Source organism: Myxine glutinosa, chromosome 2, assembly GCF_964187855.1.
Source record: "Myxine glutinosa chromosome 2, kmMyxGlut1.1, whole genome shotgun sequence".
NCBI classification, from domain to species: domain Eukaryota; kingdom Metazoa; phylum Chordata; class Myxini; order Myxiniformes; family Myxinidae; genus Myxine; species Myxine glutinosa.
In genome coordinates this window covers 227,139,927-227,166,458 of record NC_136262.1, presented here as the reverse complement: position 1 = coordinate 227,166,458, position 26,532 = coordinate 227,139,927, and the positions used below count along the sequence as shown (strand labels likewise).

The following is a 26,532-nucleotide window of genomic DNA, read 5'->3' as shown; positions in this document are numbered from 1 at the left end:
TTTTTTTTCCAGCGGAACACCTGGGAATATAGTCACAGAGCAAGGGATCAATATATAATATAACTAATAAAGCATCAATAACCGCAAAATCTACGATGTCCTCCAACACTCAGGAGTCAAGAAACGTATTGCTGTGATTTAACATCACACAAATAACTTTCCTCCAAGGTCAACAAACAATTATGATATTAATCTCAAAATTATCTGAGAACCTTTGTGGCTGTGTTTCAGGTTAGCAGACTGGAAATAATGAAATATAATGAAAGCAAGACAACAACTTTTGGCCATTATACATTATTCTTACCAATACAGTTAGAGCGAAGTCGATGGTCGCCACCGCAAATCCCCACGCTTACCACCTAAAGTAAAGTTGAATGATTGCAAAACCATTCCACCAGGAATTACCCAATATCAAATCTTGAGTAAAAAAAAAAAAATCTTCTGTTTTGACCCCGATGGCCCCAAGTCCCCACCCCTGGGGCATGAACCGGAGGTCAAATCCAATTTTGTGTTATTTGACCTTCTTTGTGTTATTTCCAGGCAGCGAGACCAATATCCCCCCCCCCCCTCCCCGTCCCATGCCTCCTCCCCCCCAAGCCCCCTCCCTCCCACAGATCTCCCGATGTCTCTGTTTTCTGCTGTTGTACTTGTGTGCTTCCCTCTCTCTCCCCATCTTGTCTCCCACTCCCTTTTTTTTTTTTTTTTTTTTTTTTGTATACAAGATCGAGGCTCGTGAAAGAGCGAACATTTATCACACCGAAAGACAAACCGACAAACCGACACATAACCGACAAACCGACACATAAAACAAATAACATCGGGAGCGGTAGACAATATAGGGAGAGAGGGGGAAGGACACAAACACAACATTTGAGAGCAGGAACCGAGAGACATGGAGGCATCGAGAGATCTGTGGGAGGGAGAGGGCTTTGGGGGGGAGGCATGGGAAAGGGGGTGGGAGAGGCATAAAACATATGGACACTGCCAGGACTACCAGGAAAGAAGTTGGAATTACAAACAAGGTGGATCTGGGGTGAATTAGTGGGGGTAGAAAAGATCAAGGTTTTGGATGGGGGAAGATAAGAGATGGTGGTGAACAGCTGTTTTAAAGACCTGGAGGGAGGAGTGGGATTGAAGGGAGTGTGGGAGTTTGTTCCAGAGGCGGGAGAAAAGAGGAATGAAGGAGTGAAGGTGAGCAGAGAGCCGAGATTTCGGCAGTTTAACCATCAGAGGCTTGCTGGCAGATCTTGTGCGACCTGTAGGAATATTTGGGGGACAGAGCACAGAGAGAGCTGGGGGAGCAAGGCCGGAGAGGAGTCGGTAGAAGACAGAAAGACCACCTACCTGCCTGCGGTGAGTGAGTGAAAGGCCCTCAGAGATAGCTTCATCGCGGGAGATTCCAATGATTCTGAAAGCTTTGGTTTCAACAGCGTGAAGCCGAGCTAGGTGTGAGGCAGGAGCACCAGCCCAAAGGGGAGAACAGTATTCCATTGAGCTGCGGATGAAAGCCTTGTATGTGGTGAGGAGCTCAGGTGTGCCTAGGAAGGACTTCGCACGACGGAGGATGCCCAGTCGGCGACTGGCTTTGCAGGCCAGCTTGGAAATGTGGTTTTCCCAAGAAAGATCATGGCAGATAGTGAGACCCAAAAGCTTGAGCGACAGAACTTCTTGGAGAGGATTGTTGAGAAAGTAGATGGGAGGGTTGTCCAGTCGATCTTTTCGGAGAGACATAGTAAGAGTGTGAGATTTGTCAGGATTGAAAGACATGTTCCACTTGTTTGACCAGTCTGTGATTTTGTCCAGGTCTTCAGAGAGTGAGGAGGCTGCAGACTGCCGATCTGAGGGAAGAGGAATGGAGCGGCAGAGAGTGGAGTCATCAGCAAAGAGATAGAGAGGATTTTCCAGAGAGTCGGAGAGATCATTGATAAAGACCAGAAAAAGCACAGGGCCCAGCACACTGCCTTGGGGAACTCCAGCCTGAACAGGAAGGGGGAGATGAGAGAAATCCATTCAGAGCCACACGTTGACTACGACCAGAGAGGAAGTCCGCAAGCCATGCATGGAGATTTCCATGGATACCATAGGAGTAGAGTTTGGTGAGCAGAGCTGGGTGCCAGACCGTATCGAAGGCACGTGATATGTCAAGGGAGACAGCTCTGATTTCCTGTTTGGCATTGAGGACCTCCATCCATTGTTGAGACAGGAGAAGCAGCATGTCCAGAGTAGAGTGACCTGGTCTGAATCCAAATTGATGATCAGAGATCAAGCCATTGGAGAAGAGGAAAGATTTCATATCCGAAGCAATGATGGATTCCATGACTTTGCTGATAATTGGGAGCAGGCTGATTGGTCTGTAGTTAAAAGGATCTGTTTTTGCACCTTTTTTGTGTAAAGCGGTAATGTTTGCTGATTTCCAGGATGCTGGCAGATGACCTTGAGCAAAAGATAGGGTAAAAAGAACAGAGAGAGGGTAAGATAGAGCGGCAGAGCAGGATTTTAGGACCCGTGGGCTGATGCCATCTGGTCCAGTTGCAGAATCAGAGTCGAGGTTAGACAAAAACTCCTCCACCTTGTCAGGAGAGAAGGACACAGAGTCCAGGAGCAGTTGGGTTCGATTGGGAAAGGTGGGAACAGAGAGAGATGGGTTTGGGACTAAAGATTTTGAGGCAAACACAGAGTTGAGGCATTCAGCTTTGTCACGTGCGATGTCAACTGTGTGGCCATTTGAGGTAAGGGAGGGGATGGAGGGGGAACAAACACCAGAAACGGATTTGACCAGACGCCACCAGGATTTGGAGGAAGGAGACAGGTTTGAGAGTTCGTTCTTGAGTGAGGAGAGATAGTGCTTCCTGGCACTCCTGAGGGTAGACACACACTTGTTCCGAGCTTGGTGGAAGGAACTGAGATTGCCTTCAGTTGGATTAGCCTTCCAAGAGGCAAAGGCAAGTTGTTTCAGGGCAACTGCCTCACCACAAGATTCGGTGTACCATGGACGGGAGGAAGGGTAAGGCAACTGAAGACGAGATGGGATAAATCTGTGCATGAGAGAGATCAGTTTGCTTTGGAAGAATTCCCAGGAAGAATTGATGTCAGAGGCAGTGGAGATGGGAGACCAATCCAGACGATTGATGGCTGCTTGAAGCCCGTCCCAGTCGGCCTGAGTGAAATGCCAGACTCTTCGACGCTGAGGAGGCTCTCTGAGAATGGCCAGAGAGATGTCCACTTTGACAAGCACATGATCAGAAGAACCGATTGGAGCAGAAGAAGAGCAGCAGACATTAGCAGGGAAGTTTGTCATAACCAAGTCTAGAAGAGAAGAAACTCCATTGGCTGAGATCCGGGTCGGGAAATTGACAGATTGTGTCAATCCCAGTGCGTCACAGAAGTCCTTTGCTGAGGTGCCATGACTGGTGAGAGAGGAACCCACACCCAACCAGGTGGCATGATGACAGTTGAAGTCACCACATATGAGGAAGAGAGAGTTGGGATGAGTGGATAGAAGTTGGTCCATGTTGTCAGAGAGTGAAATGTAAATTGAGTCATCACTGTTTGGGGGATGGTACAGAACACATATGAACAAAAGGTGGGAGCGGAGAGGAAGCCGTAGCCAGAGGTACTCCTGGGGGTGAGGAGGAGAGAGGGCAGTGCAAGGAGAGTGAGGAAGAGAGTTTTTGATAAAGATAGCCACCCCACCACCAGGACGAGGCTCAGGTCTATCATACCGGAAGAGGGAGTAACCAGGAAGAGATATTGAGGAATCAGAGACATCTTGAAGGAGGAAAGTCTCTGTTAAGCAGATCAAGTCTGGATTGTCAGAAGCAACCTGTATGGAGAGATCAGTCAGGTTTGAGCGAAGGCCCCGGATGTTTGAGGTCCATACCGTTAAAGAAGAGAGAGGGGGAGCATCGGGTACAGGACAGGGGAGGGGAGGAGTAGGGTAAGATGAAGGATGAGAGGGGGAGGTAGGGAGAGCAGTTGATAGTGTGTCAGAGATTACAGAAGAGTTCCAAGAAAGGGAAGGATGAGGAGGATGAAAGGTTTGGTGGTGAAGGGATGAGGCAGAGTGAGGGGTTGTTTGAGGGGGGGCATGGGACAGTAGAAGGTTGGGGGGGGTGGAGGCATGAGATAGAAGGGAGACGAGGTGGGGAGGAGGCAACTTTGAGGAGGGGGGAGAGGGGAGAATTTGAGAGGAATGGTATGGGGGGAGATTTGAATGGGAGGAGTTGGGGGGGAGTTTTGAAGGGGAGGAGTGAGGCGGGAGTTTAGGAGGGGAGGGGCAAGGGGGGAGTTTAGGAGGGGAGGGGCAAGGGGGGAGTCTAGTAGTGGAGAGGCAAGGGGGGAGTTTAGGAGTGTAGGGGCAAGGGGGGGGGGATTTGGAGTGGGGATTTGGAGGGCAAGGGGGGGATTTGGAGGGGAGGGGCAAGGGGGGACTTTAGGAGGGGAAGGGCAGGGGGGGAGTTCAGGAGTGGAGGGGCAAGGGGGGAGTTTAAGAGTGGAGGGGAAAGGGGGTAGTTTAGGAGTGTAGGTGCAAGGGGGGGGATTTGGAGGGGAGGGGCAAGAGGGGAGTTTAGAAAGTGGATGATTAATGAAAGACGAACATTGATAACAAATTGGGTTTGTTGTGATTTTCAAGTTAGCAATCCGATTCAGAACGATGGAGGAGGGATGGAATGAATGTGAATTTAGACCATGTAGTGAGGGAGACGTATAAGATATTGAATTTCTTTTTTTTGACGTGGAATGAGTTGGAGAGGAAATTGAGAAAAGCCTTTTAAATAGGAAGAAAAACAGCGTGTTGTAATATACCACTGAATAAACCACTGAAGGGGAAAGGTTAAACATATTTAAAATAATATTTAAACAGAACCGTGAACAATCTTATATGCACAAAATACCAACGGGGGGAGGGCCGAGAGGGACCACCACGAGTCACGTGAACAGGGCAAAAGGTGGATGGCAAGGAGATAATGGGGGCGGGGCGAAAAGCACCGCGATACACCTGGACAGAAAGTACAGGATGAGACAACGGCACACGTGGAGAAAGGAAAAATAAATGTTTTTTTTTTTTTCTTTTTCTTTTTTTTGGGGGGTGGGGTGGGGTGGGGTGGGGATTTAAAACGTTAGACAGAGAGTATTACGTTCGGTGTAGAAGGGAAAAATTGAGAGCCAAGCAAAACACGATGTAGGGGACTTAAGTTAACAAACACTGACAGGGGTACAAGGCCGCACACGAGGCGCAGAACAGGATTAATTAATTACGAGTTACAGGAAATTCAAACCAAAACTAACTATAAACAAACAATAAAGCATGGACGATAAAGTAACGAGTTGAAATTTGACAAACACACGAATGAAAAAATAACCACTTTGGATGCCCGGAGAGAAACCAAGCCTCCAGGTCGGAAGCTTCAACAACTAGGCCGCGTGGCCCCGCGCGGCACGAGATACTCGACTATTTTTTACAGGTATGAAAGATTAACCCCAATAAAACTTCCGAGGGACACTTAAAAGGTACACACACGTAAGATAAACAGTTTAGACAAGAATACAAATGTGACAATGACTTAGCTTCGAGCGTGCGTGAAGATCGTGGAACAGCTTCGAAAATCCGTGACCGCCCCGATCCTTTATTGTATGTTTTGTGTGTCCGTTTTTATTTTTTGTGATTAATGTTAGCTCTTACACGAGCCTCGATCTTGTATACAAATATATATATATAAAAAATAGTAATACTGGTCTCGCACATTCTTGGCATGTTGCAATCATAACAACCAAGGTTGGTGGATTTCTGCACAATCGTTTAGGAGGAGATAGCGTGACGGACTGACAGGTGGATGGCAGCAGAGGACAACATCCCCCCATTAAGTTTTAAAGCATGGTGATAAAAACAACCTGGTAGGCAATTAAACATAGATGTATCTCTTGGTTTGGTTGTATTTACTGTGGTATACAAGAAAATAAAATTAGACGCCATTGAACCCATCATTCGTGTCGTACATCCTCAACCAAGGGATTGCCACCAAATGCTTAGATATAACCACAAAAATGGTGAAAGTAAATCTTAGAAGCCGATTCCATAACACATTACAAATAGTCACATGGAGATGCATACATAGGCAGATTATAGGGAGGGGAAGGTTGCACTAAATCGTGTGATCAAGTTGAAAATAAAAATAAATTGTATTTATGGCAGGTGAAGTGGATGATCACCTCTAACTACAACTTAAATGATGCAGCCCTTAACTTTCTGCACATTGTCCTTGACTGAATGTCTCCAACCATAGTGCCGCAGAACAGATAAAAAATATGCCTCAGCAGCACCCACCTGACACTTGTGCCATCCGGCTTGCGATTGTACCCACTCCAGGCACAGTAGCGAGACACTGACAGTGTGCCGCTGCTGAGAGCTGCAGTGAACCATTGCCCATATCCTTGCTTTGGTCAGCCGGGAGCTCGTCGAGGCACCGCCACCTGACGGTAGGTTGCAAGGTGGGGTTGGCAGCGCAGTGCAATGTGGTGGTCGCACCGGCAAGGAGCAATGCATCCGAAGGCTGCGACGTGAAGTGGAGATCTTGGAATCTCGTGGCATGCACACCACCTGCAAAAAGGAGAGCAAACAGCAGCGAGTCCAAATTGTGATACCCGAGAAAATGCATTGGTGGCAAAATACATACATCAGCTTCTATAAATCCAACCACAATATCAGTTTCACAACCTTATGGGATAGACGGCAGTCTTGGAGTGGGAAAAACCCAAGCAATGAGGGCTGCTGGCTTGAAATCACCTTTGAACTGACCGTTTGTCACACCGAGGTTCAACTTTGAATTCAATTGAACACCTTAAATAAGATCTTACAGCAACTCTTTCGCATTGAGAATGGGATGTTCAGCTCACCAAAATTTATATGATGCGATAAGTCATAAAACAAAGAACCACCTTTTTGAGGCCATTTTTCCATGCAGAGCAGGGGTTGGCCTTTTTTGGGCACCGTGGGCCCCTTTTTTGCAGCAATGTTTTATGGCCCTTCCTGCCGACAACCCTGTTAGTCGCCTCTTGCGGCACACAGGGAATTACCAGCAAGCTGGTACTCAATTTGCCGACCTCGGAAGGACGACAGGCTGAGTAAACCCCCCTGGTGTTAATTCAGTGATCGACCGGGATCCTAGGATCCCAAGCTGGCACCCTAACAGCTAACCGGGATTCGAACCCAGGATTCTAGGATCCCAAGCCGGCACCCTAACCACTAACTGGGATTCGAACCCAGGATCCTAGAATCCCAAGCCAGCACCATAACCGCTAAACGGGATTCGAACCCAGGCTACTAGGATCCCAAACCGGCACCCTAACCGCTAGCCGGGATTCGAACCCAGGATCCTAGGATCCCACAGGCACCCTAACCGCTAACTGGGATTCGAACCCATGATCCTAGGATCCCAAGCCAACACCCTAACCGCTAAACGGGATTCGAACCCAGGATACTAGGATCCCAAGCCGGCACCCTAACCGCTAACCGGGATTCGAACCCAGGATCCTAGGATCCCACAGGCACCCTAACCGCTAAATGGGATTCAAACCCAGGATACTAGGATCCCAAGCCGGCACCCTAACAGCTAAATGGGATTCGAGCCCAGGATCCTAGGATCCCAAGCCGCCACCCTAACCGCTAACCGGGATTCGAACTCAGGATCCTAGGATCCCAAGCCAGTACCCTAACCGCTAACCGGGATTCGAACCCAGGATCCGAGGATGCCAAGCCGGCACCCTAACCGCTAAATGGGATTCGAACCCAGGATCCTAGGATCCCAAGCCGCCACGCTAACCGCTAAACGGGATTCGAACCCAGGATCCTAGGATCCCAAGCCGCCACCCTAACCACTAAACGGAATTCGAACCCAGGATCCTAGGATCCCAAGCCGGCACCCTAACCGCTAAGCCAACACCAGGCTTTAAAACATAAAACAATTATTATTATTATTATTATTATTATTATTATTATTATTATTATCTCCAGTGCAGTGAAAGCCTAATAAGTGCTCGAGATTATCTGTCATGTCGAGCATAATCTGCAGAATTATGTGAAGTTATTACATTGTGAATTGTTAACAACCCAATCAGTATTCCATGAAGACAAATGGGATAAGTAGATGGTGTTTGCTGTGGGCTTCACTCATGAAAATCAGTTCATTGTACAAAATTCGAAATGCTTCCATGTAACACACCTCGTTAAACAGTGCACGTCCTGGCAGAATTGGCAAAATTACAATGACTTTCCGTGCGTATTGGCAAAAACACCTTGAGTGCCAGGTGGCCCTTCAAAATTAATGGACCCTGCTAATATGGAGGTGGGTCTCTGTGTGCTATTCTTTATTGGGTACAATTGATCAGTTTCCAGATAAATCCCATGCTCGATGTTGCACAACACTGGTGTTTGGTTTTATGAGAGAGCTCTGTGTCTGCGCAGATGTCCAGCGTCATCCATTCTTGCAAGATGGCTTCCTATCAGAATCCCTCACAGGCTCTTCATATTTGTTCGCAAACAATGATTCAACTGCAACCTTTCTGCCCTGTAATTCATTTCGCACCATTGTTTTACGTAAGCCCAGGAGATCCTTGTGAGGTCATGGATGTTGCGAACAAACATCCTTTTTTTTGTTTGCAATGAAATTATTGCATTCCATGATTACCCTCACCAGAGGAGAGGGTATTGCATTTGAGCCCGTTTGTTTGTCTGTTTGTCTGTCTGTCTGTCTGTCTTTGTCTGTTTGTCCACACAGAATAAATATGATTTTCTCTGCAACCGTTGGTCCGATTGACAGGAAATTTTCACCATAGGTGAAACTCCACCAGTATAATTTTTTTTATCATAGTTATGACGTCATGTGTCACGTGGTCTGGTCGCCATCTTGGAAAAAACGAAAAACTTTGCACCTTTATATCTCCAATAGCGCTGAATAGAAAAAATTGAGACATGGCTCATTGTAAAGAACTCTCCATGGGGAATAAAATATGTTAATGATGATCTCATAGATACCTCGATTATGATGTCATAATTCGACAAGTACAAAACTTCATCCGATCAAGATTAAATTTATTGAGCATAATCTAGGAATGAATTAGTTTAGGAAACTTTTTTTATGACGTCATCGGTCACGTGGTTCTGCCGCCATATTTGTTTTAACACAAAAGCCTTAAAAACCACTGAAAATACATCCTGGCGAGGGTTTGCAATCTCTGATTGCTCTTTTTCTTGCTTATATTGAATAAAGAATGTAGTACAATTTGGATTTTGATCTGACAGTGCACCCCGAACTGCCAGTGGCATTAAAACACAATGGGGAGTGCATTTCTCATCTGCCAATCCATCAGGCTCTCCATCATCGGGGAATTGGGAAGGAGAGCGGTGGGAATGGCATTTGTGACCCTGGAATCTCAGGCATCCCGTAAGCTGTGGTACAAATAAGTGTCACTCACATAGTGCGGCTTCTGGCACGTCCGAATCAATTACCATCGTCCGCAAAAATGTTGCAAAAATGCAAATTGCAATCTTTTTTTTTCTTGCTTCAATGGACAATTTGGGCCAGAGCACTGAGGGTTATTAGTTCATACGTCGTATCATGCACCTTGTGAGTTCAATTGAACTGACCCTAATACGAGATTTGACACTTTCGGCTGAAAGGCATTTGCAGCTGTCAAATCAAAGGAATGAAATACTAATAGAATCTAGTCCCTCAATAGATGGAGCGTTTATTATTTCTTCTTTCACTTGTAGCGCATGGATATCTCAGTAGAGAGAGGATAGAGCAAGGATTGTTGTACACAATGTGTACAACAATCCTGGGATGAAGTATCCAATTGTAACTGGATCTGCTGGAAAGTTAAAGATATCCTTAGCCTGGACCCTTAGGGGACACGGTTCTATAAAAACCGATTGCACAGTGAAACTAGATTTGTCGCACATGGTGAGGATCAGGCCCAGTAAGGTCCGAAAGATGATTTCTGTAGCTTGATGGAATGTCAGAATTCCTAACTTTGGGTTAAATAGTGTGAAGATTCTGAGAGACACTGAGGTCAAATGCACTCATTGGTCTTTGTTCTGTTTTTGGAGGATGGAAGGGAGGGAGAAGGTTGGGTGGTACATTGCACTCAAGCTTGCCTGCTTTGATATGGCATGATGTGGTTTGATCGATACCTCTGAGTGAGCTTCGTCAAGTCAATCCAAGTGAGGAAGTGAAGGGTGGATTACCAAAGGAAAGTATAATACATGTTCTAATAACCCCAAAAGGCCAGTGTGTAATGATAACATTGATCAGACTTGCATAATTAGTACAAGTCTTGGACAGCACTGTGTTGGACTTACTGTTCACATTAGCAAGACACAGACCAAATGATTCAAGGCTAATGTTTCAGCATGAAAGTGGATGGGGAAAGCCGGAAACAAATATCTTGCGTAACAATGAAAGAAAGAAAAAAAGTGATGTAAATAAAAGTGGAAACAGGAAGTGAAAGTTTTTACACAGGTCAAGGCAGGGGAAGAACTAAGAAAATAAGAAAGAAAGGCTAGAAAAAGTAAATGTATTTTAGAGAATAAAATCGCATCAATATTTCACGGGAGTTTTCTTTTTAGGGTTCCAAAGCTCATATAAGAGGTTAGGCGTAAATCCCATGCAGGGCAATGATGTGAGTAAACATCAGTGTACTTTTATATGAATTACAAGGACATTAGCAGACAATGGACACACATATCTATATGGGATTTGAATCTGTGTTGCCTTCACCAATAGGCCAGACAAGAGATAAAGATATGCGGTAAAATCCTACAAATTCCGACAAATTCTTCCTTGAACCTTTCTCTTGAAGGAGAAGAAGAAACTGCAGCAGCAGATGAGGTGACAAGTCATACTGTTTGGTAAAACCTTGAAAAGTCCAACCACCATGTGCCACCATTAGGATAGCTCAACAAATCCAACATACATATACCTCATAGGAAACAGTTGGCCACATCAAGACAAGACAATATCTTCATTCCTTTCAGACTTTGGATTAAAAGCAGGAAAGCAATATCATGGAAAAAATACCCTGCTGCAGCATAGCTCCTGGTGCTCTATAATTCCACCCAGGCAGAGATCAATAAAAGAGGCCACATAGCGATCACCATGCAAGGCACGAACCTGCCGCTCACAGTCATTCAACGTGCCCCTGGGAGACGGAACTCCGCTCACCGCTTATGCCTTACTTAGCAAAGGGCACAAGAAGGCGTGAACACCAGGCCAGAGGAAAGTTCAATATACTGTCTCAATGCATCTCCTGGGATTACCGATGTTGCTGTCATTGGTACAGAAATTCCTGAATTTTGGAAATTGTGGTCAAATCGACCCTGGTGTTGTGTGAAGTGTGTGTGTGTGTGTGTGTGTGTGTGTGTGTGTGTGTGTGTGTGTGTGTGTGTGGTGGATTCAGGTTCCATGGTAATGCAGTAGTTATATAATTATTTAAGTTGAGAAGGGCATCATCTTTTGATCAAGACAGTTGTTTGTCAAAAAGGACAGTGTACGGCACACGTTTTATGGATAAAAATTCACGACCCATAAAATAATAACAGCTCAATAATGTCCTTTGGACCAGCAGAGTATTACACAGCTACTTAGAATGCAAGGGGGTCTACCCTGGGGTACCTGCCTTCATGTCTACAATAATCACTAAATTCCAAAGCTTTTCACCTTTCAATGGCCTTCAATGGTCACCAAAGTACTCCGACCGGTGGCAAATTGTCCCCTGGCGAGCACTAGCATTGTGCCCAGTTACTGGCGATGAAAGTGCAAGCAGACTGCAAAGCAGAATATGCACCAAGGTACCTGCTGAAGCCACGGCGATGATCAGCTGCGAACCATATTCTGCTCTGCAGACATTTGCTCGACTTTAAACTGCACTATAAGCAGAACTAAACTCCATAATGAAAACTAAAAGCAAAAACGATTTCCTAATTAAAAGCCAAAACAATAAATATATTGGGGAAACAATAAAATAGGAAATTATAGGGGAAACGACACTAGAAATTATTCTTGCCAAGGTGGATTGATGATGATGATGATGATGATGATGATGATGGTGATGGTCACATGAGCAGCAATCATAACCTGGTACATGCATATATTTCTTTCAACATAAGTACATATTAAAGTGTTTGAAATTTAATATTGCAGAATTAAATTGTATTATGACACAAACTCGCTCTGTCAGCAAAACTCACTGTAATTATTGTGCTTTTTGATATGCAATAAATTATTCAGCGTCTTAGCGTGTTGGGACGCTTGGCAATTTGCTTCATTCACGGCCCTGTGTCTACGTCTGAACCTCTTGAGACTCTTTTCCCTCTTTCAGGCAACTATCTTTATGCCCGAGGCTTTGGCAGAGGTCAAGTAACATCAGTAAAGCAGTGGCAGCCATGGGTAAGGTCTAAGCCAGCTGGAGGTGATTGTGGTGGTGGTTGCTCATGCTCTTGACAGAGTGTCAGGGCATTCGTGACAAGTTGTGAAAGCTTCCATGGCTTAGAACCAATCCTGGACAGGTTGCCGCTTTATCATAGGATGGTGAAATTTCCACTGAGCATCCATGAGATTCCAACTCCCCACCAGTGAGGGCAAATATAACAAGGTTTTACTCACATCACCACCACCACCACCACGGCGCTCAATATGGAGATCACAGATGCTATTTCTAATATGCTGAACAATGTCCAAAGCAATAACAAAACCTTCCAATTTGATCCTTAATAACATTGAAAACAAATATATTTTCTCATTTAAAGTCGCAATCCACAGTGTTTTGATGCTTTTGCAAAAAAAAAAAAAGTTTTCAGAAAACTTAGTATTCCTGCATTTTTTTTCATTCATAAGCAATTGGGAGCATGCCAGGACTGGCAGGATCGCCTAGAGGAGTACACATACTTTTCAGCTGTCCAGCTGAGGTTCAAATATCGAGACAGTCATAAACTGTCGTCCCGATGGCACACATGGATGGTCAAGCCAGAGGATCAGTCTGCCAGGATTGCTTGACTGTTGTTGAATGATAAATATCTCGCAGATATCTTTATTGAAAATTAAACGAGTTGTCGCCGGCATTCTGGCAAAATTGAAAAATCCTGCCCTGATTGACTGCCGGGAAGGCAATGGCAAGCCACTCCGCATAACCCTTGCCCAGGGATTGCTTTGGCGGCACAAACGCTCTGTCAAGAGTCTGGCGGATTTGATTGATCGGTTGGTTAGAATCCCCTTTAGCGTGTGTTATAAGGTGGAACGGAGCCCTCCAGGACCCAAACTTTCCATCTATATTTTACTAGGATCACGTTTTAAGCATGAACCTTTGATGTTCTGACATTTTATCACCACAGGAACTCATTCTTTTCTCATATCTTTGTTCCAAGGGCTCTTTAAGCTCTTGTAAACTGCTTTATATTCTCAAGTGCCTTTTCACTGTTCTTCTGCAATACATACAACAGAAAAAATAATACACAAACGACTAAATAAGTAAAGTAATCTGGCATTGTTATAGCAACAACAACAAAAATAATGATTTAGTGTACACTAAACAAAGAATACAATTCAGAGCAAAAGAAAAAAAATGTTTACTCTGTAGCGGCTACCGCTGGGTTTACACAATCGCCTTGCACCTACCAAGGACGCGGAGCGATCACCATGCCGGGCTCGTCCAGGACGCCCGGCCATGCCCGCTCTCGACTTGCCAGGCCGCGTCCGGGACGCCCGGGCATGCCCGGGCATGCCCGCCCTCGACTTGCCAGGCCGCGGCCAGGACACCCGGCCACGCCCCCTCTCGCCTTTCCCGGGAAAACGCTCCGGGATAATGTGTGTATATATATTGCTGCCCGATAAACGGGCTTTTCAGAGTACCCGAGTTGTTTTGTGACAATAAAGAAACTCGGACGAATTCCAGCTTTTTGTCGCGTCCATTCTTCCGATTGACGTGGGAGCACAGCTCCTACATTGGTGACCTACCGACATGGACACGGCAGTTGCCCTTAAACTGCCTACCTTCTGGGAGGCTCACGCGGCGGTTTGGTTCGCCCAGGCGGACTCCCTGTTCGCCCTGCGAGGCATCACGGCCGACGACACCCGCTTCCACCATGTGGTAGCAGCGCTCGGTTCAGCCACCGCGGCCCGCGCCCTGAGCCTCCTCGAGAGCCCGCCAGCCGCTGACAAATACAGCGCGATTAAAAAGCTCCTCCTCGACGCTTTCGCCCTCCCATCGGCGGAACGCGCACGGCGCCTGCTCGACCTGCCCGAGCTCGGCGACACGCGCCCGTCTGAGCGAATGGACTACATGCTTTCGCTGCTCGGCGAGCACTCTCCGGCATTCCTGTTCCGGGAGCTGTTCCTCCGTCAGCTGCCTAGCCCGGTACGCCTCGCCCTGGCGAGCACGACGATCACGGATCCCCACGCCCTCGCCAGGGAAGCCGACAAGATCTCCGCGGCAGGCCAACGCATTGCAGCAGCGACCTGGGGCCCACCGCCGTCCGACGCAACGCCCATGGCGCCCGAGCACCTGGCACGGTCGACGACCGAACTGCCGACACAATTGGCGGCCGCTACGCCGAGCCGACCACCCCCAGCACGACAACTGGGGCCTCCACCTGACCAAGCGTGGTGTTACTATCATGCCAGGTTCGGACAGAAGGCCCGGACATGCCGACCCCCGTGCACCTTCGGCAGGCCGGGAAACGGCCGGGCCGGTGTTCATTACCAGCCATGAGCGCCGGCCACATGGGCAACTTACTTTTCATCACGGACAAAGCGTCCGGACGGCGCTTCCTGTGCGACACCGGCGCCCAACTGAGTGTCATACCCGCCTCTGATCAGGACAGGCAGTCCATGGTTTGCGGCCCCTCCTTGGTTGCGGCCAACGGATCGGCCATCCGCACCTTCGGCCCGCGCAACGTCACCCTCTGCTTCGGCGGCCAACGCTTTACTTGGACGTTTGTAACCGCAAACGTGCCCATGGCTCTGCTAGGTGCCGACTTCCTCTGCACACACGGACTGCTGGTGGACGTCCAACGGCGTCGCCTCATCAACGCCGAGACCTTCAGCTCCCTGGTATGCACATTGAGCAGCTCCGCTCCGACCGAGCTGGCATGCGCCCTCCCGGCGGCGAACGAGTTTGCTCGCCTGCTCACGGAGTTCCCGGCCCTCATGCGGCCGACGTTTTCGGCCGTCGCAGTACGACATGGGATCGAGCACCACATACCAACCATGGGCCCGCCGGTCTACGCCAGAGCCTGCCGCCTCGACCCAGCCAAGCTCGCCATGGCCAAAGCCGAGATCGACGCTTTGGAACACCTCGGCATCATGCGGCGCTCCGATAGCGCGTGGGCTTCGCCACTACACATCGTCCCAAAGCCAGGGGGCGGCTGGCGCCCATGTGGCGACTACCGCCACCTTAACGACGCTACCACCCCCGACAGGTATCCGATCCCGCACATCCAAGACTTCTCCGCCCGTCTGGCAGGACGGGTCATTTTTTTCAAAAATCGATCTCATACGGGGATATCACCAGGTACCTGTCAGGGCGGCCGACGTCCCTAAAACGGCCGTCATCACGCCGTTCGGCTTATTCAAATTCCTACGGATGCCGTTTGGCCTCAAGAACGCGGCTCAGGTGTTCCAGTGCTTGATGGACGGAGTGCTGTGTGACCTGCCGTTCCTCTTCGTTTACCTGGACGACATCCTCGTCGCCAGCACGTCCCGGGCCGAGCACCTCCTCCACCTCCGAACACTGTTCGGGCGCCTCAGCGAGCACGGCCTCATCGTCAACCCAGCCAAATGCCACTTCGGCACGACGGCCGTTGATTTTTTGGGCCACCACATCACCAAGAACGGGGCCATGCCGCTGCCAACCAAGGTCGAGGCCATCACCACGTTTCCGCGTCCCCGCTACATAAAGGCCCTGCAGGAATTCCTGGGAATGGTGAATTTCTATCACCGCTTCGTGCCCCGCGCTGCTCAACTCATGCGGCCCCTCAACGAAGCCCTCCGGGGCAAGCCGGCCAAGCATGACATCGTCTGGTCCGCAGCAATGGACGCGGCCTTCCAAAGCTCAAAGCGGGGCCTCGCCGACGCAACACTGCTCGCTCACCCGGTGCTCAACGCTCCCATCGCCCTCACCACGGATGCCTCCGACTACGCGGTGGGCGCCGTACATGAGCAATGGGTGAACGGGGTTTGGCAGCCACTCGCTTTTTTCAGCCGGCAGCTCCGGCCGAACGAGCTCAAATACACGTTTGACCGTGAGCTCCTCGGTCTACACCTGGCCGTTCGCCATTTCCGCCACCTCCTGGAGGGCCGACCCTTCACGGCGTTCGTCGACCACAAGCCATTGGTTTACGCAATGGCCAAGGTCACGGAGCCGTGGTCGGCCCGCCAACAGCGCCACCTCTCCGCCGTGTCGGAGTTTACCACGGACATCCGGCACGTCGCCGGCAAAAACAACGCCGTGGCTGACTGTCTTTCTCGGGCCAGCGCGAACGCAGTCCACCTCGGCGTGGACTTCGCGCTTATGGCGGCGGACCAAACCACCGACACCACGGTGCAAGCCCTCCGGGCGGCGGACACGGGCCTCCGCCTGGCCGTCATCCCCTTCGCGGACACTGTCCTGCTCTGCGACGTCTCCCAAGGCCAGCCTCGCCCCATCGTGCCCGTTACCTGGCAACGCCACATCTTCGCCTCCCTCCACGGCCTTTCCCACCCGGGCCGGAAAGCTTCCCAGAAGCTGGTGTCGGCGCGATTCGTCTGGCACGGCCTTCGACGGGACGTCCGCGATTGGACCAGCACCTGCACAGCCTGCCAACAGGTCAAGGTCCACCGACACACCCAGGCCCCGCTGGCACCTTTCACCGTGCCCAAACGACGTTTCGACCACGTCAACGTGGATCTGGTGGGCCCCCTCCCCCCATCACGGGGGTTCACACACCTGCTCACCATGGTGGACAGGACCACCAGGTGGCCGGAGGCCGTTCCCCTCGTCTCCACCACCACCGCCGACGTGGCGCAGGCTTTCATCGCCACCTGGGTCGCCCGCTTCGGCGCACCGGCGGACATCTCGTCGGACTGCAGACCGCAGTTCACCTCCGAGCTGTGGGGCGCGGTCGCCCGCAACGTGGGGGTCAAGCTCCACCGTACTACGGCCTACCACCCCCAAGCCAACAGGTTGTGCGAGCGATTCCACCGCTCCATGAAGGCCGCGCTCATGGCCGGCCTTCAGGACGGCGTTTGGGCCGACCGGCTGCCGTGGGTCCTTTTGGGCCTCCGCACGGCCCCCAAGGAGGACCTCCGGGCATCCACCGCCGAGCTTGTCTACGGCCAGGCGCTACGCGTCCCGGGCGAATTCGTGCCCGACGCTACCAGTCCCTGGTCTGCAGCTCACCAGCGCTCGGACCTCCAGGAGGCCGCCCGACGGTTTGCCCCCGTGCCAACATCCTACCACGGTGACCCCCATTCCTACGTCCCCCCAGCGCTTCGCACAGCGGAGTACGTTTTTGTGCGTCATGACGCACATCGGGGGCCGCTCCGGCCGCCGTACGACGGGCCCTTCCGGGTCCTGCGACAGGACGACAAGTCGTTCGTCATCGACATCGGCGGCAGGTCGGACCGGATTGCGGTGGACCGCCTCAAGCCGGCGCACGTGGACATCGACCAACCGCCACGGTTGGCCCTTCCGCCGTGGTGAGGCCACCCCCCGTCCACGGTGCCCCCCACTCGACTGCCCACCACCACACCGGACCCCCCCCCCCCCACAACCCACCAGGGGTCACTTCGGCCGGGTCATCAGGACCCCCCTCAAATTGACCCTGCCGGTGCAAGTCGATCCTGGGGGGACGTGTGTAGCGGCTACCGCTGGGTTTACACAATCGCCTTGCACCTACCAAGGACGCGGAGCGATCACCATGCCGGGCTCGTCCAGGACGCCCGGGCAGGCCCGCGCTCAACTTGCCAGGCCTCGGCCGGGACGCCCGGGCATGCCTGGGCACGCCCGGCCACGCCCGCTCTTGACTTGCCAGGCCTCGGCCAGGACGCCCGGCCACGCCCCCTCTCGCCTTTCCCGGGCAAACGCTCCGGGATAATGTGTGTATATATATTGCTGCCCGATAAACGGGCTTTTCAGAGTACCCAAGTTGTTTTGTGACAATAAAGAAACTCGGACGAATTCCAGCTTTTTGTCGCGTCCATTCTTCCGATTGACGTGGGAGCACAGCTCCTACAACTCTGTCTTTTAAGCTTCAAAAGTGACCAAATCTGTGCCAGTGGTCATAAAACAATGCCAGCACTGATACAACAACAACAACAACATCAGGCATTTTAAGGCCATTTTCCCTGCTAGAGCGGGGGTTAGCCTTGCGGTCCCCATGACAATCTTCTCCACTTTTCCCTATTTTCTGCATCTCCGCTTGTTAACCCCCTTGCCCACATTTCTTCTTCCACCATCTTTAGCCAAGTCTTTCTCGGTCTTCCCCGTCCTCTACTTCCTTCTACATTCATTTCGAACACTCTTCTCAACCAGTCACTTTCATCCTTCCTCAACACATGACCAAACCACCTCAACCTGTTTCTCTTCACAGCATCAATCACAGGCTCTATTCCCATCATCTTTCGCAATTCATCATTTGTCTTCCTCTCTCTCAACGATACTTCGCACATCCACTGAACCATTCGCATTTCCACCCTTTCCAGCCTTCGTTGCTGCTCTACGTTCATGACCCATGTCTCGCTCCCACAAATCATAACACTTCTCACACATGCAGCATACACCTTTCCCTTCAGCTTCAGCGACACTCCCCTCCTCGTCAGCACGGCACTCAGTTCCCGAAACTTCTTCCATGCACATCTCACTCCAGCAACCGTTGCCGAGTCTGATCCACCTTCTCCATTCAGCATGTCTCCTCGGCAGCAAAATGTTTTCACACCTTCCAGCTTCACGCCGTCTCCAAGATCCAACTCAACAGTTCCTCCATCTGCAGCTCCCTCTGTGCACACCTTACACTTGAATGTAGCTACCACACTGGTTAATGACCCTCTCAGACCACTACATTTTTTTATGAACCTTCTCTGCGCACATTTGAGTTCGAAGTTTGAGTGTTTTCCCATTCTTGTCTTTGTCAAATTTCCACTGGTTATTTTGCTGTGTACGTGTTATTGTGTGTTTCTAGTTGGTGTTGGTTTGTGGTTCGTGCAAACTTGTGTGTAATTAATCGTTTTCTGGGTCGTACCTCGTGCGCGGCCTGGTGACTTGGGGCTTCCCTCCCCCCGTCGGTGTTTTGTCGGTTTGGGTTATTTCCTTCGCTATATAGCTTGTTTCTTTTATTTTGTTTTCTCCCCCTCACCTCACCTCCCTAGACAAAGAATTCTATATTGATTCTTTCTCTCCTCCCGGACACGTGCTTGTTCGCTCTCCTCCTCGTCTCGGCTTGTGCCCAGTCCCCTGTATCTCGTTTTTTCTTCCGCCTCTGCTCCCTCTTTCTCAAATCCACGTTCTCGCTTGGAGACTTTTCACGGATTGTTTTTCATGGTTTTCATGGTTCTGTTTGAATATTGTTGGAATATGTTTAAACCGCAGCCGTGATGCTGATGCCGCCCCCCCCCCCCCCCCCCCGAATTTCCATGTTTTAAACGTTTCCCTGTGTGTACCCTGGTCAGAATAGGTACACCGTATCCCTGCGTGTCATAAGAGACGACTAAGAGGGTTGGCGTCAGGAAGGGCATCCGGCCATAAAAACATTGCCTCAAAAAGAGAACCATGACAATTACAACTACATATGGGCAGGGTGCAGCCCGAAGTGGAGATCGGTTTCTGAGGTTTGGGACATGGAATGTAGGGACAATGACAGGGAGATCAGGAGAAGTGGTGGAAGTATTGGTCAGAAGAAGAGTGGACATATGTTGTGTGCAAGAGACGAGATGGAAGGGAAGTGGTGTGAGAATGGTGCAGGGTAGGCAGGGACAGAAATACAAGTTTGTGTGGCAAGGGTACCCGGAGGGCGTGAATGGTGTTGGTGTCCTGTTTTCTGAGGAGTTTGTAGACAGTGTGGTGAGTGTGACTAGAATGAATGATAGGTTGATGATGGTGAAAATGATGATTGGAAAGCTCTTGGTGAACGTCATCTCGGGATATGCTCCGCAGGTTGGTCGAAGCGATGAAGAGAAGGACAAGTTCTGGTGTGCGATAGAGAAGCTGATGGAAAACGTGAAAGATGAGGAAGTTGTTGTAGTGGGAGGAGACCTGAATGGACATGTGGGAAGGAGTATGGATGGTTTTGAGGGAGTTCATGGGGGTTACGGATATGGTGTGAGAAATGGAGAAGGTGAAAGGATTTTGGAGTTTGCTGATGGAGTTGATTTGTTGATTTGTAATACTCAGTTCCAGAAAGAGGATAATAAGCTTGTTACATACACGTCAGGTGGGTCGACGACAACCGTTGACTACCTGATGGTGCGTAGGCGAGATAGGGGGCACCTCCGGGACACAAAGGTGATCCCGGGGGAGGAGGCTGTTTCACAGCACCACTTGGTTGTCTGCGACATAAGGGTGAAAGGTGCAAGGAGAGCTCGGCGGGTGAAGTACCAACCAAGAATGAAGGTGTGGAGGTTGAAAGAGGTGACAGTAAGGGAGGCATTAAAAGAAAGGCTGAGTAGGGTAGAGGATGATGTGGTTGAGCTTGAAAGTGGTTGGATGTCAATGAAAGCTGGTCTGTTGGGAGCCGTTGGTGAGGTAGGTGGATGGACAAAAGGACCACCGAGGAACTCGGAAACATGGTGGTGGGATGTTGAAGTTGGAAAGAGGATTGACGAGAAGAGGAAGAAGTTCAAGGAGTGGCAGAAGGCGAAGGGTACGGGAGCAGAAACAGCAGAGCATGAAAGTTATAAGGCAGCCAGGAAGGCTGCAAAGAAAGAGGTAGCAAAGGTGCAGGAGGCATGTAGGAAAATGTTCGGAGAACGCTTGGATTCGGAAGAGGGTCAGAAAGCAGTATTCAGGATTGCAAAGCACATAGCGAAAGAGAGGTGTGATGTGATGGGGGTGAGTTGCTTGAAGGATGAAGTGGGACAAATCGTTGTCGACCCAGATGGAATTAAAGGAAGATGGAAAAGATATATGGAAATGCTGTTGAATACAGAGAATGAATGGGATGGCAACATCGAGAGTAACCCAGTTTTAGGACCGGCAGAGAAGATAACTGAGAAGGAAGTTGAGGAAGCGATAAAAGCAATGAAGAGTGGAAAAGCGGGAGGGCCGACGGGAGTTGTGGGAGATATGTTGAAGGCAGCAGGAAGTTGGGGTGTGAAGAGAATGACAGAGATCTGTAATCTGGTGGTGAAAGAAGGCCGCATTCCAGTGGTTTGGGAACTGAGTACCCTCGTCCCTCTATACAAGGGGAAAGGTGACCCTCTTGAGTGTGGCTCGTACCGAGCGATAAAGTTATTGGAGCATGGAATGAAGGTATTGGAAAGGGTGTTGGAGAGGAGGATAAGGAAGAAAGTGAAGATCGATGAAATGCAGTTTGGATTTATGCCAGGAAGAGGAACGACAGATGCGCTTTTCATTGTGAGGCAGTTGCAGGAGAAGTACATGGAGAAGAGGAAGAAGTTGTTTTTTGGGTTTGTTGATCTGGAGAAAGCATTTGATAGGGTTCCACGCAAAGTATTGACATGGGCATTGAGGAAGTTAGGAGTGGAGGAATGGTTGATCAGAGTAGTGATGGCAATGTACTAAAGAGCGCGCACAGCTGTAAGGACGAAGGACGGGAACAGTGGTGAGTTTGAAGTGAAGGTGGGAGTGCATCAGGGGTCGGTACTAAGTCCACTACTATTTGTAGCTGTGATGGAGGTGCTGGCTCAGAACGTAAAGGAGGGTTTACCGTGGGAGTTGTTGTATGCAGATGATCTGATGTTGATTGCGGAAAGTATGGATGGACTGAAGGAAAAGATGAACAAGTGGAAGGAATGTATGGAGACAAAAGGTCTGAAGGTGAATATCGGAAATACGAAGGTGATGGCAAGTGGTAAAGCATGTGGTGAGGTGGAAAGAACTGGGAAGTGGCCGTGTGCTGTGTGCAGGAAGGGTGTCGGAGTGAACTCCATTCAATGTACAATGTGCGCTGAGTGGGTTCATCAAAAATGTAGTGGTCTGAGAGGGTCATTTACCAGTGTGGCAGCTACATTGAAATGTAAGGTGTGCACAGGGGGAGCTGCAGATGGAGGAAATGTTGAGTTGGATCTTGGAGACGGCGTGAACCTGGAAGGTGTGAAAACATTTTGCTACCTCGGAGACCTGCTGAATGGAGAAGGTGGATCAGACTCGGCAACGGTTGCTCGAGTGAGATGTGCATGGAAGAAGTTTCGGGAACTGAGTGGCATGCTGATGAGGAGGAGAGAGTCGCTGAAGCTGAAGGGAAAGGTGTATGCTGCATGTGTGAGAAGTGTTATGATTTATGGGAGCGAGACATGGGTAATGAACGTAGAGCAGCAACGAAGGCTGGAAAGGGTGGAAATGCGAATGGTTCGATGGATGTGCGGAGTATCGTTGAGAGAGAAGAAGACAAATGATGAATTGCGAAAGATGATGGGAATATTGCCTGTGATTGATGCTGTGAAGAGGAACAGGTTGAGATGGTTTGGTCATGTGTTGAGGAAGGATGAAAGTGACTGGTTGAGAAGAGTGATGGAAGTTAATGTAGAAGGAAGTAGAGGATGGGGAAGACCGAGAAAGACTTGGCTAAAGATGGTGCAAGAAGAAATGCGGGCAAGGGGGTTAACAAGGAAAGATGCAGAAAATAGGGCAAAATGGAGAAGATTGTCATGGAGACCGCAAGGCTAACCCCCGCTCTAGCAGGGAAAATGGCCTTAAAATGCATGTTGTTGTTGTTGTTGTTGTCTGCGCACATTGTACATTGAATGGAGTTCACTCCGACACCCTTCCTGCACACAGCACACGGCCACTTCCCAGTTCTTTCCACCTCAGCACATACCTTGCCACTTGCCATCACCTTTGTTTTTCCGATATTCACCTTCAGACCTTTTGTCTCCATACATTCCTTCCACTTGTTGCACTTCTCCTTCAGTCCATCCATACTTTCCGCAATCACCACCAGATCATCTGCATACAACAACTCCCACGGTAAACCCTCCTTTACATTCCGAGCCAGCACCTCCATCACAGCTACAAATAGTAGTGGACTTAGTACTGACCCCTGATGCACTCCCACCTTCACCTCAAACTCACCACTGTTCCCGTCCTTCGTCCTTACAGCTGTGCGCGCTCTCTCGTACATTGCCATCACTACTCTGATCAACCATTCCATTCTACCAATGCCAGGACTGATGCAACAGCAAAATTATTGGCGCCAACAGGTAGGCCTCGATCAGAATGAGTCATAAGCACATGTTGCGCTCACATCTCATCATCGATGTAATGGTATATGAGGCACTAACCATCAGCCCTACGTGTGAAGATTATTGAAATGGGTGCACAAGTACACATTGGCAGTGGAGAAAGCTCAGGGGAGCCTTTGACAGGTTGTGCTGAGAGGGCCTGCTTTATTGATGGCTCGCCTATGGCCTTGCAACCCTGCTTTACACTAATCACCAGGGTGCCATTAGCAGGCGGTTTATCGCAAGCAGCTCAATACGCAATAAGCCATTGCCTCTTGCAACCGAACATTGCTTCTGAGCCTATTGGTGTTGACCAATAGCCCTGTGAAAGGTCCCGCTGAGTGGCAATAAACTGAGCGGGGGTCAAATTAGAGATGCTGCATGCAAAATATACATCCACAGGTCTTTCTTGGGTGCAGTTTCTGACACATCTAGATTTTCTTTTCATGCAAGCAAAATGTGGACAGAAAAATCAGTGGGAAATTCAATACTCCAGGTATTTAAAAAAAAACAAAAAAAAACAGGTGCTAACGATGTCCGATTCATGCATTAATCATGTGTTTTCATTAAGAAGACGTCTATGTACATTTTGTAATTTCCATATTAAGTTCCAAATTATTGGGAGTGTTTGCCTGGAAAGTTTTGTTCTCTTTGTAGCTGCCAAAGTGTCATCCTCAATCAATTGCATCTCGTAGAATGCAAACAAATTGGATTTTACACGTGTTGATTTTTCGTTCACACGTTCATCTCCTGCCATCTCTTGCCTGCCATTAAACCCCCAACCTGACCAGGTTTACGGGAATCACTAAATGTTGCTTCGTCGTTTTAGAATACAATTTACAGCAACCTCTGCAGATTTACAACTGGAAAGTAAAATGATCAGAGGATTTGGACGATGCTGAAAGTGTACTTGTGATTCATTTGTGAGATGGTTGGTAGAAGTTGGGTTATATTTTATAGTAGCAAATTATTTATCTCAGGGTAGGGTTAGTATCAAGGTGCATTTCCTGAAAACTCCGTTTAAAGATGTCTGTTATTGCGTCGATTGGCTGATTACTCAAAACCGGAAATGTCTCATGCCACTCGGAAAGAAAAGAACCAAACGCTGGTAACAACTACAGAGTTCATCGGACATGATGCCTCACGCAGTGTTCAAGTATATATACTTCAGTTTTAATAATATGGTGATTTTAAAGATCAATTCCGGAAGTTTAGCACTGTTGAAACAGTCTTGCACACACTTATACACCACCATATTTAACATGTCCAAGTACTGCAAAGCTGGAGGCTATTGTAGGTATTTCAAAGGCGATTTGTGTTCTCCGGTGTTCAAGTCTATACTGCAAATCAATTGAAATAAAATTGATATATGTGGGTAAATCACACACCCAGACCAGGAATCCAACCCAGGTCCTCTGGAAAACCGTACCAGTGGCTCTGCCATCTGAGTTATCTGGGCGACCCTGACTGAGTATGAAATTTTCCAACACATATGATTGCCACTCTCTTTCCGTCAATGCATCCGGGGCACTCGCTGCCAACCATAGGAGCACCAACGGCCTGAACACGAGAGGGTCTTTCTCCATTGGGAGGACAAATCCATGTCCTCTATTATAAACACCACTGGGGGCGTAGTGAAGCAATTAGATAAATCAACAGAATTAAATAATTAAATTCATATATGTGGGACAATTACATGCCCAGACCAGAAATCGAACCCAGGTCCTCTGGTGAACCGGTATCAGTGCTCTGCCATCTGAGTTATCTGGGCGATCCTGACTGAGTATTAAATTGTCCAACACATATGATTGCCACTCTCTTTCCGTCAATGCATCCGGGGCACTCGCTGCCAACCATAGGAGCACCAACGGCCTGCTCACGACAGGGTCTTCCTCCAATGGGGGGACAGATCCATGTCCTCTATTATAAGCACCACTGGGGGCGTAGAAATACAATTAAATAAATGAACAGGATTATAAATCGGGGCATGTAATTTTCCCACATATATCAATTTAATTATTTATAATCCTGTTCATTACTGTAACTAAATTAAATAAAGATTGTAAAAGTCATATATATATATATATAATAATTCCGGTTTTTACTGCCGTTTTACTCAGTGTCTATTACATCACCCCATCAATCTCGTTACATGAGTAATTTCTTATCGTTATTCCTGCTTGTTGTTTGTGTCCTTTATGACATCCTTATAAATAGTATGCTTCCTGGTTGGAATGATTTTCAATTTTTTTTGACTGCCAAACAGGCAGACATTGTATAAATATTACCTCACTACTGTCTGCGCATGTGTGATCATGACGAATTCAGAGCCAAATTAGTTACACCACTGGTTTCTCTTCCTATTCATGTTCCGATTTGTGTTCAAGATATAACATGCAATTTAAGCAAGTTGTTCCCCAATCATAAACTGACAATCGCAAACTGATAAGACGGACAGACAGATAGGAAGCAATTGCTTAACCCCGCTTTTCACTTCACATGGGTGGGGTAAAAACACTTGACTAGCAGAACTGACACTTAAAGCTGACTTCGCACACGATAAATTTGAAAAGAGGAAAATTGTCCTCAGATCATTTAATCCAGGAAGTGAAACTACACAAGTGAAAACACTATTTAAAACATATGAAGCACAGCTCCCAATCACTTGGGAGGTCATCCCAACCACTCCCAACCACTCTCTAACATCCCACAGCAATCTCAATGTGCTGGACACAGAACATTAAATTTAACTTCACCACAACTTCAAGCAATCAGGTAATAAACAAGTACAAAAAGTTTTAACTAAAACAAAAGCCGCGTCGATGTTACACAATGCCTAGATGCAGCTGTGCCTATAACGTCGATGTTATAGGCACAGGACATTCCTATTGATTCGATTACTTGATGTTATTTTTGTGCAAAGTGAAAATATATCTCGGCAATTTCCCGTGTGTGGCGACGAATTTTTAATATATCTCGGCATTTTCCCGTCTGTTATTTCAGGCGGTGTATGACTAACCATGCCGCGATTTTAAAAATATATATCTCGGCAATTTCCCGTGTGTGGCGACACGTGAACGAAGCTATGCTCCTCTCTCCACATTATTGT

The 26,532-nt window shown here is 48.6% G+C and overlaps 1 protein-coding gene across 1 annotated transcript in view; it reads right to left on the bottom strand.

Annotated features, from left to right (window-relative positions):
• Positions 1 to 26,532, bottom strand: part of LOC137420765 (neogenin) — a 594,601-nt gene that overhangs the window by 361,616 nt on the left and 206,453 nt on the right. The window contains exon 2 of the mRNA XM_078772332.1: positions 6,326 to 6,598. Coding sequence (XP_078628458.1) covers positions 6,326 to 6,598 — 273 coding nt within the window. The remainder of the gene's footprint in view (positions 1 to 6,325; positions 6,599 to 26,532) is intronic.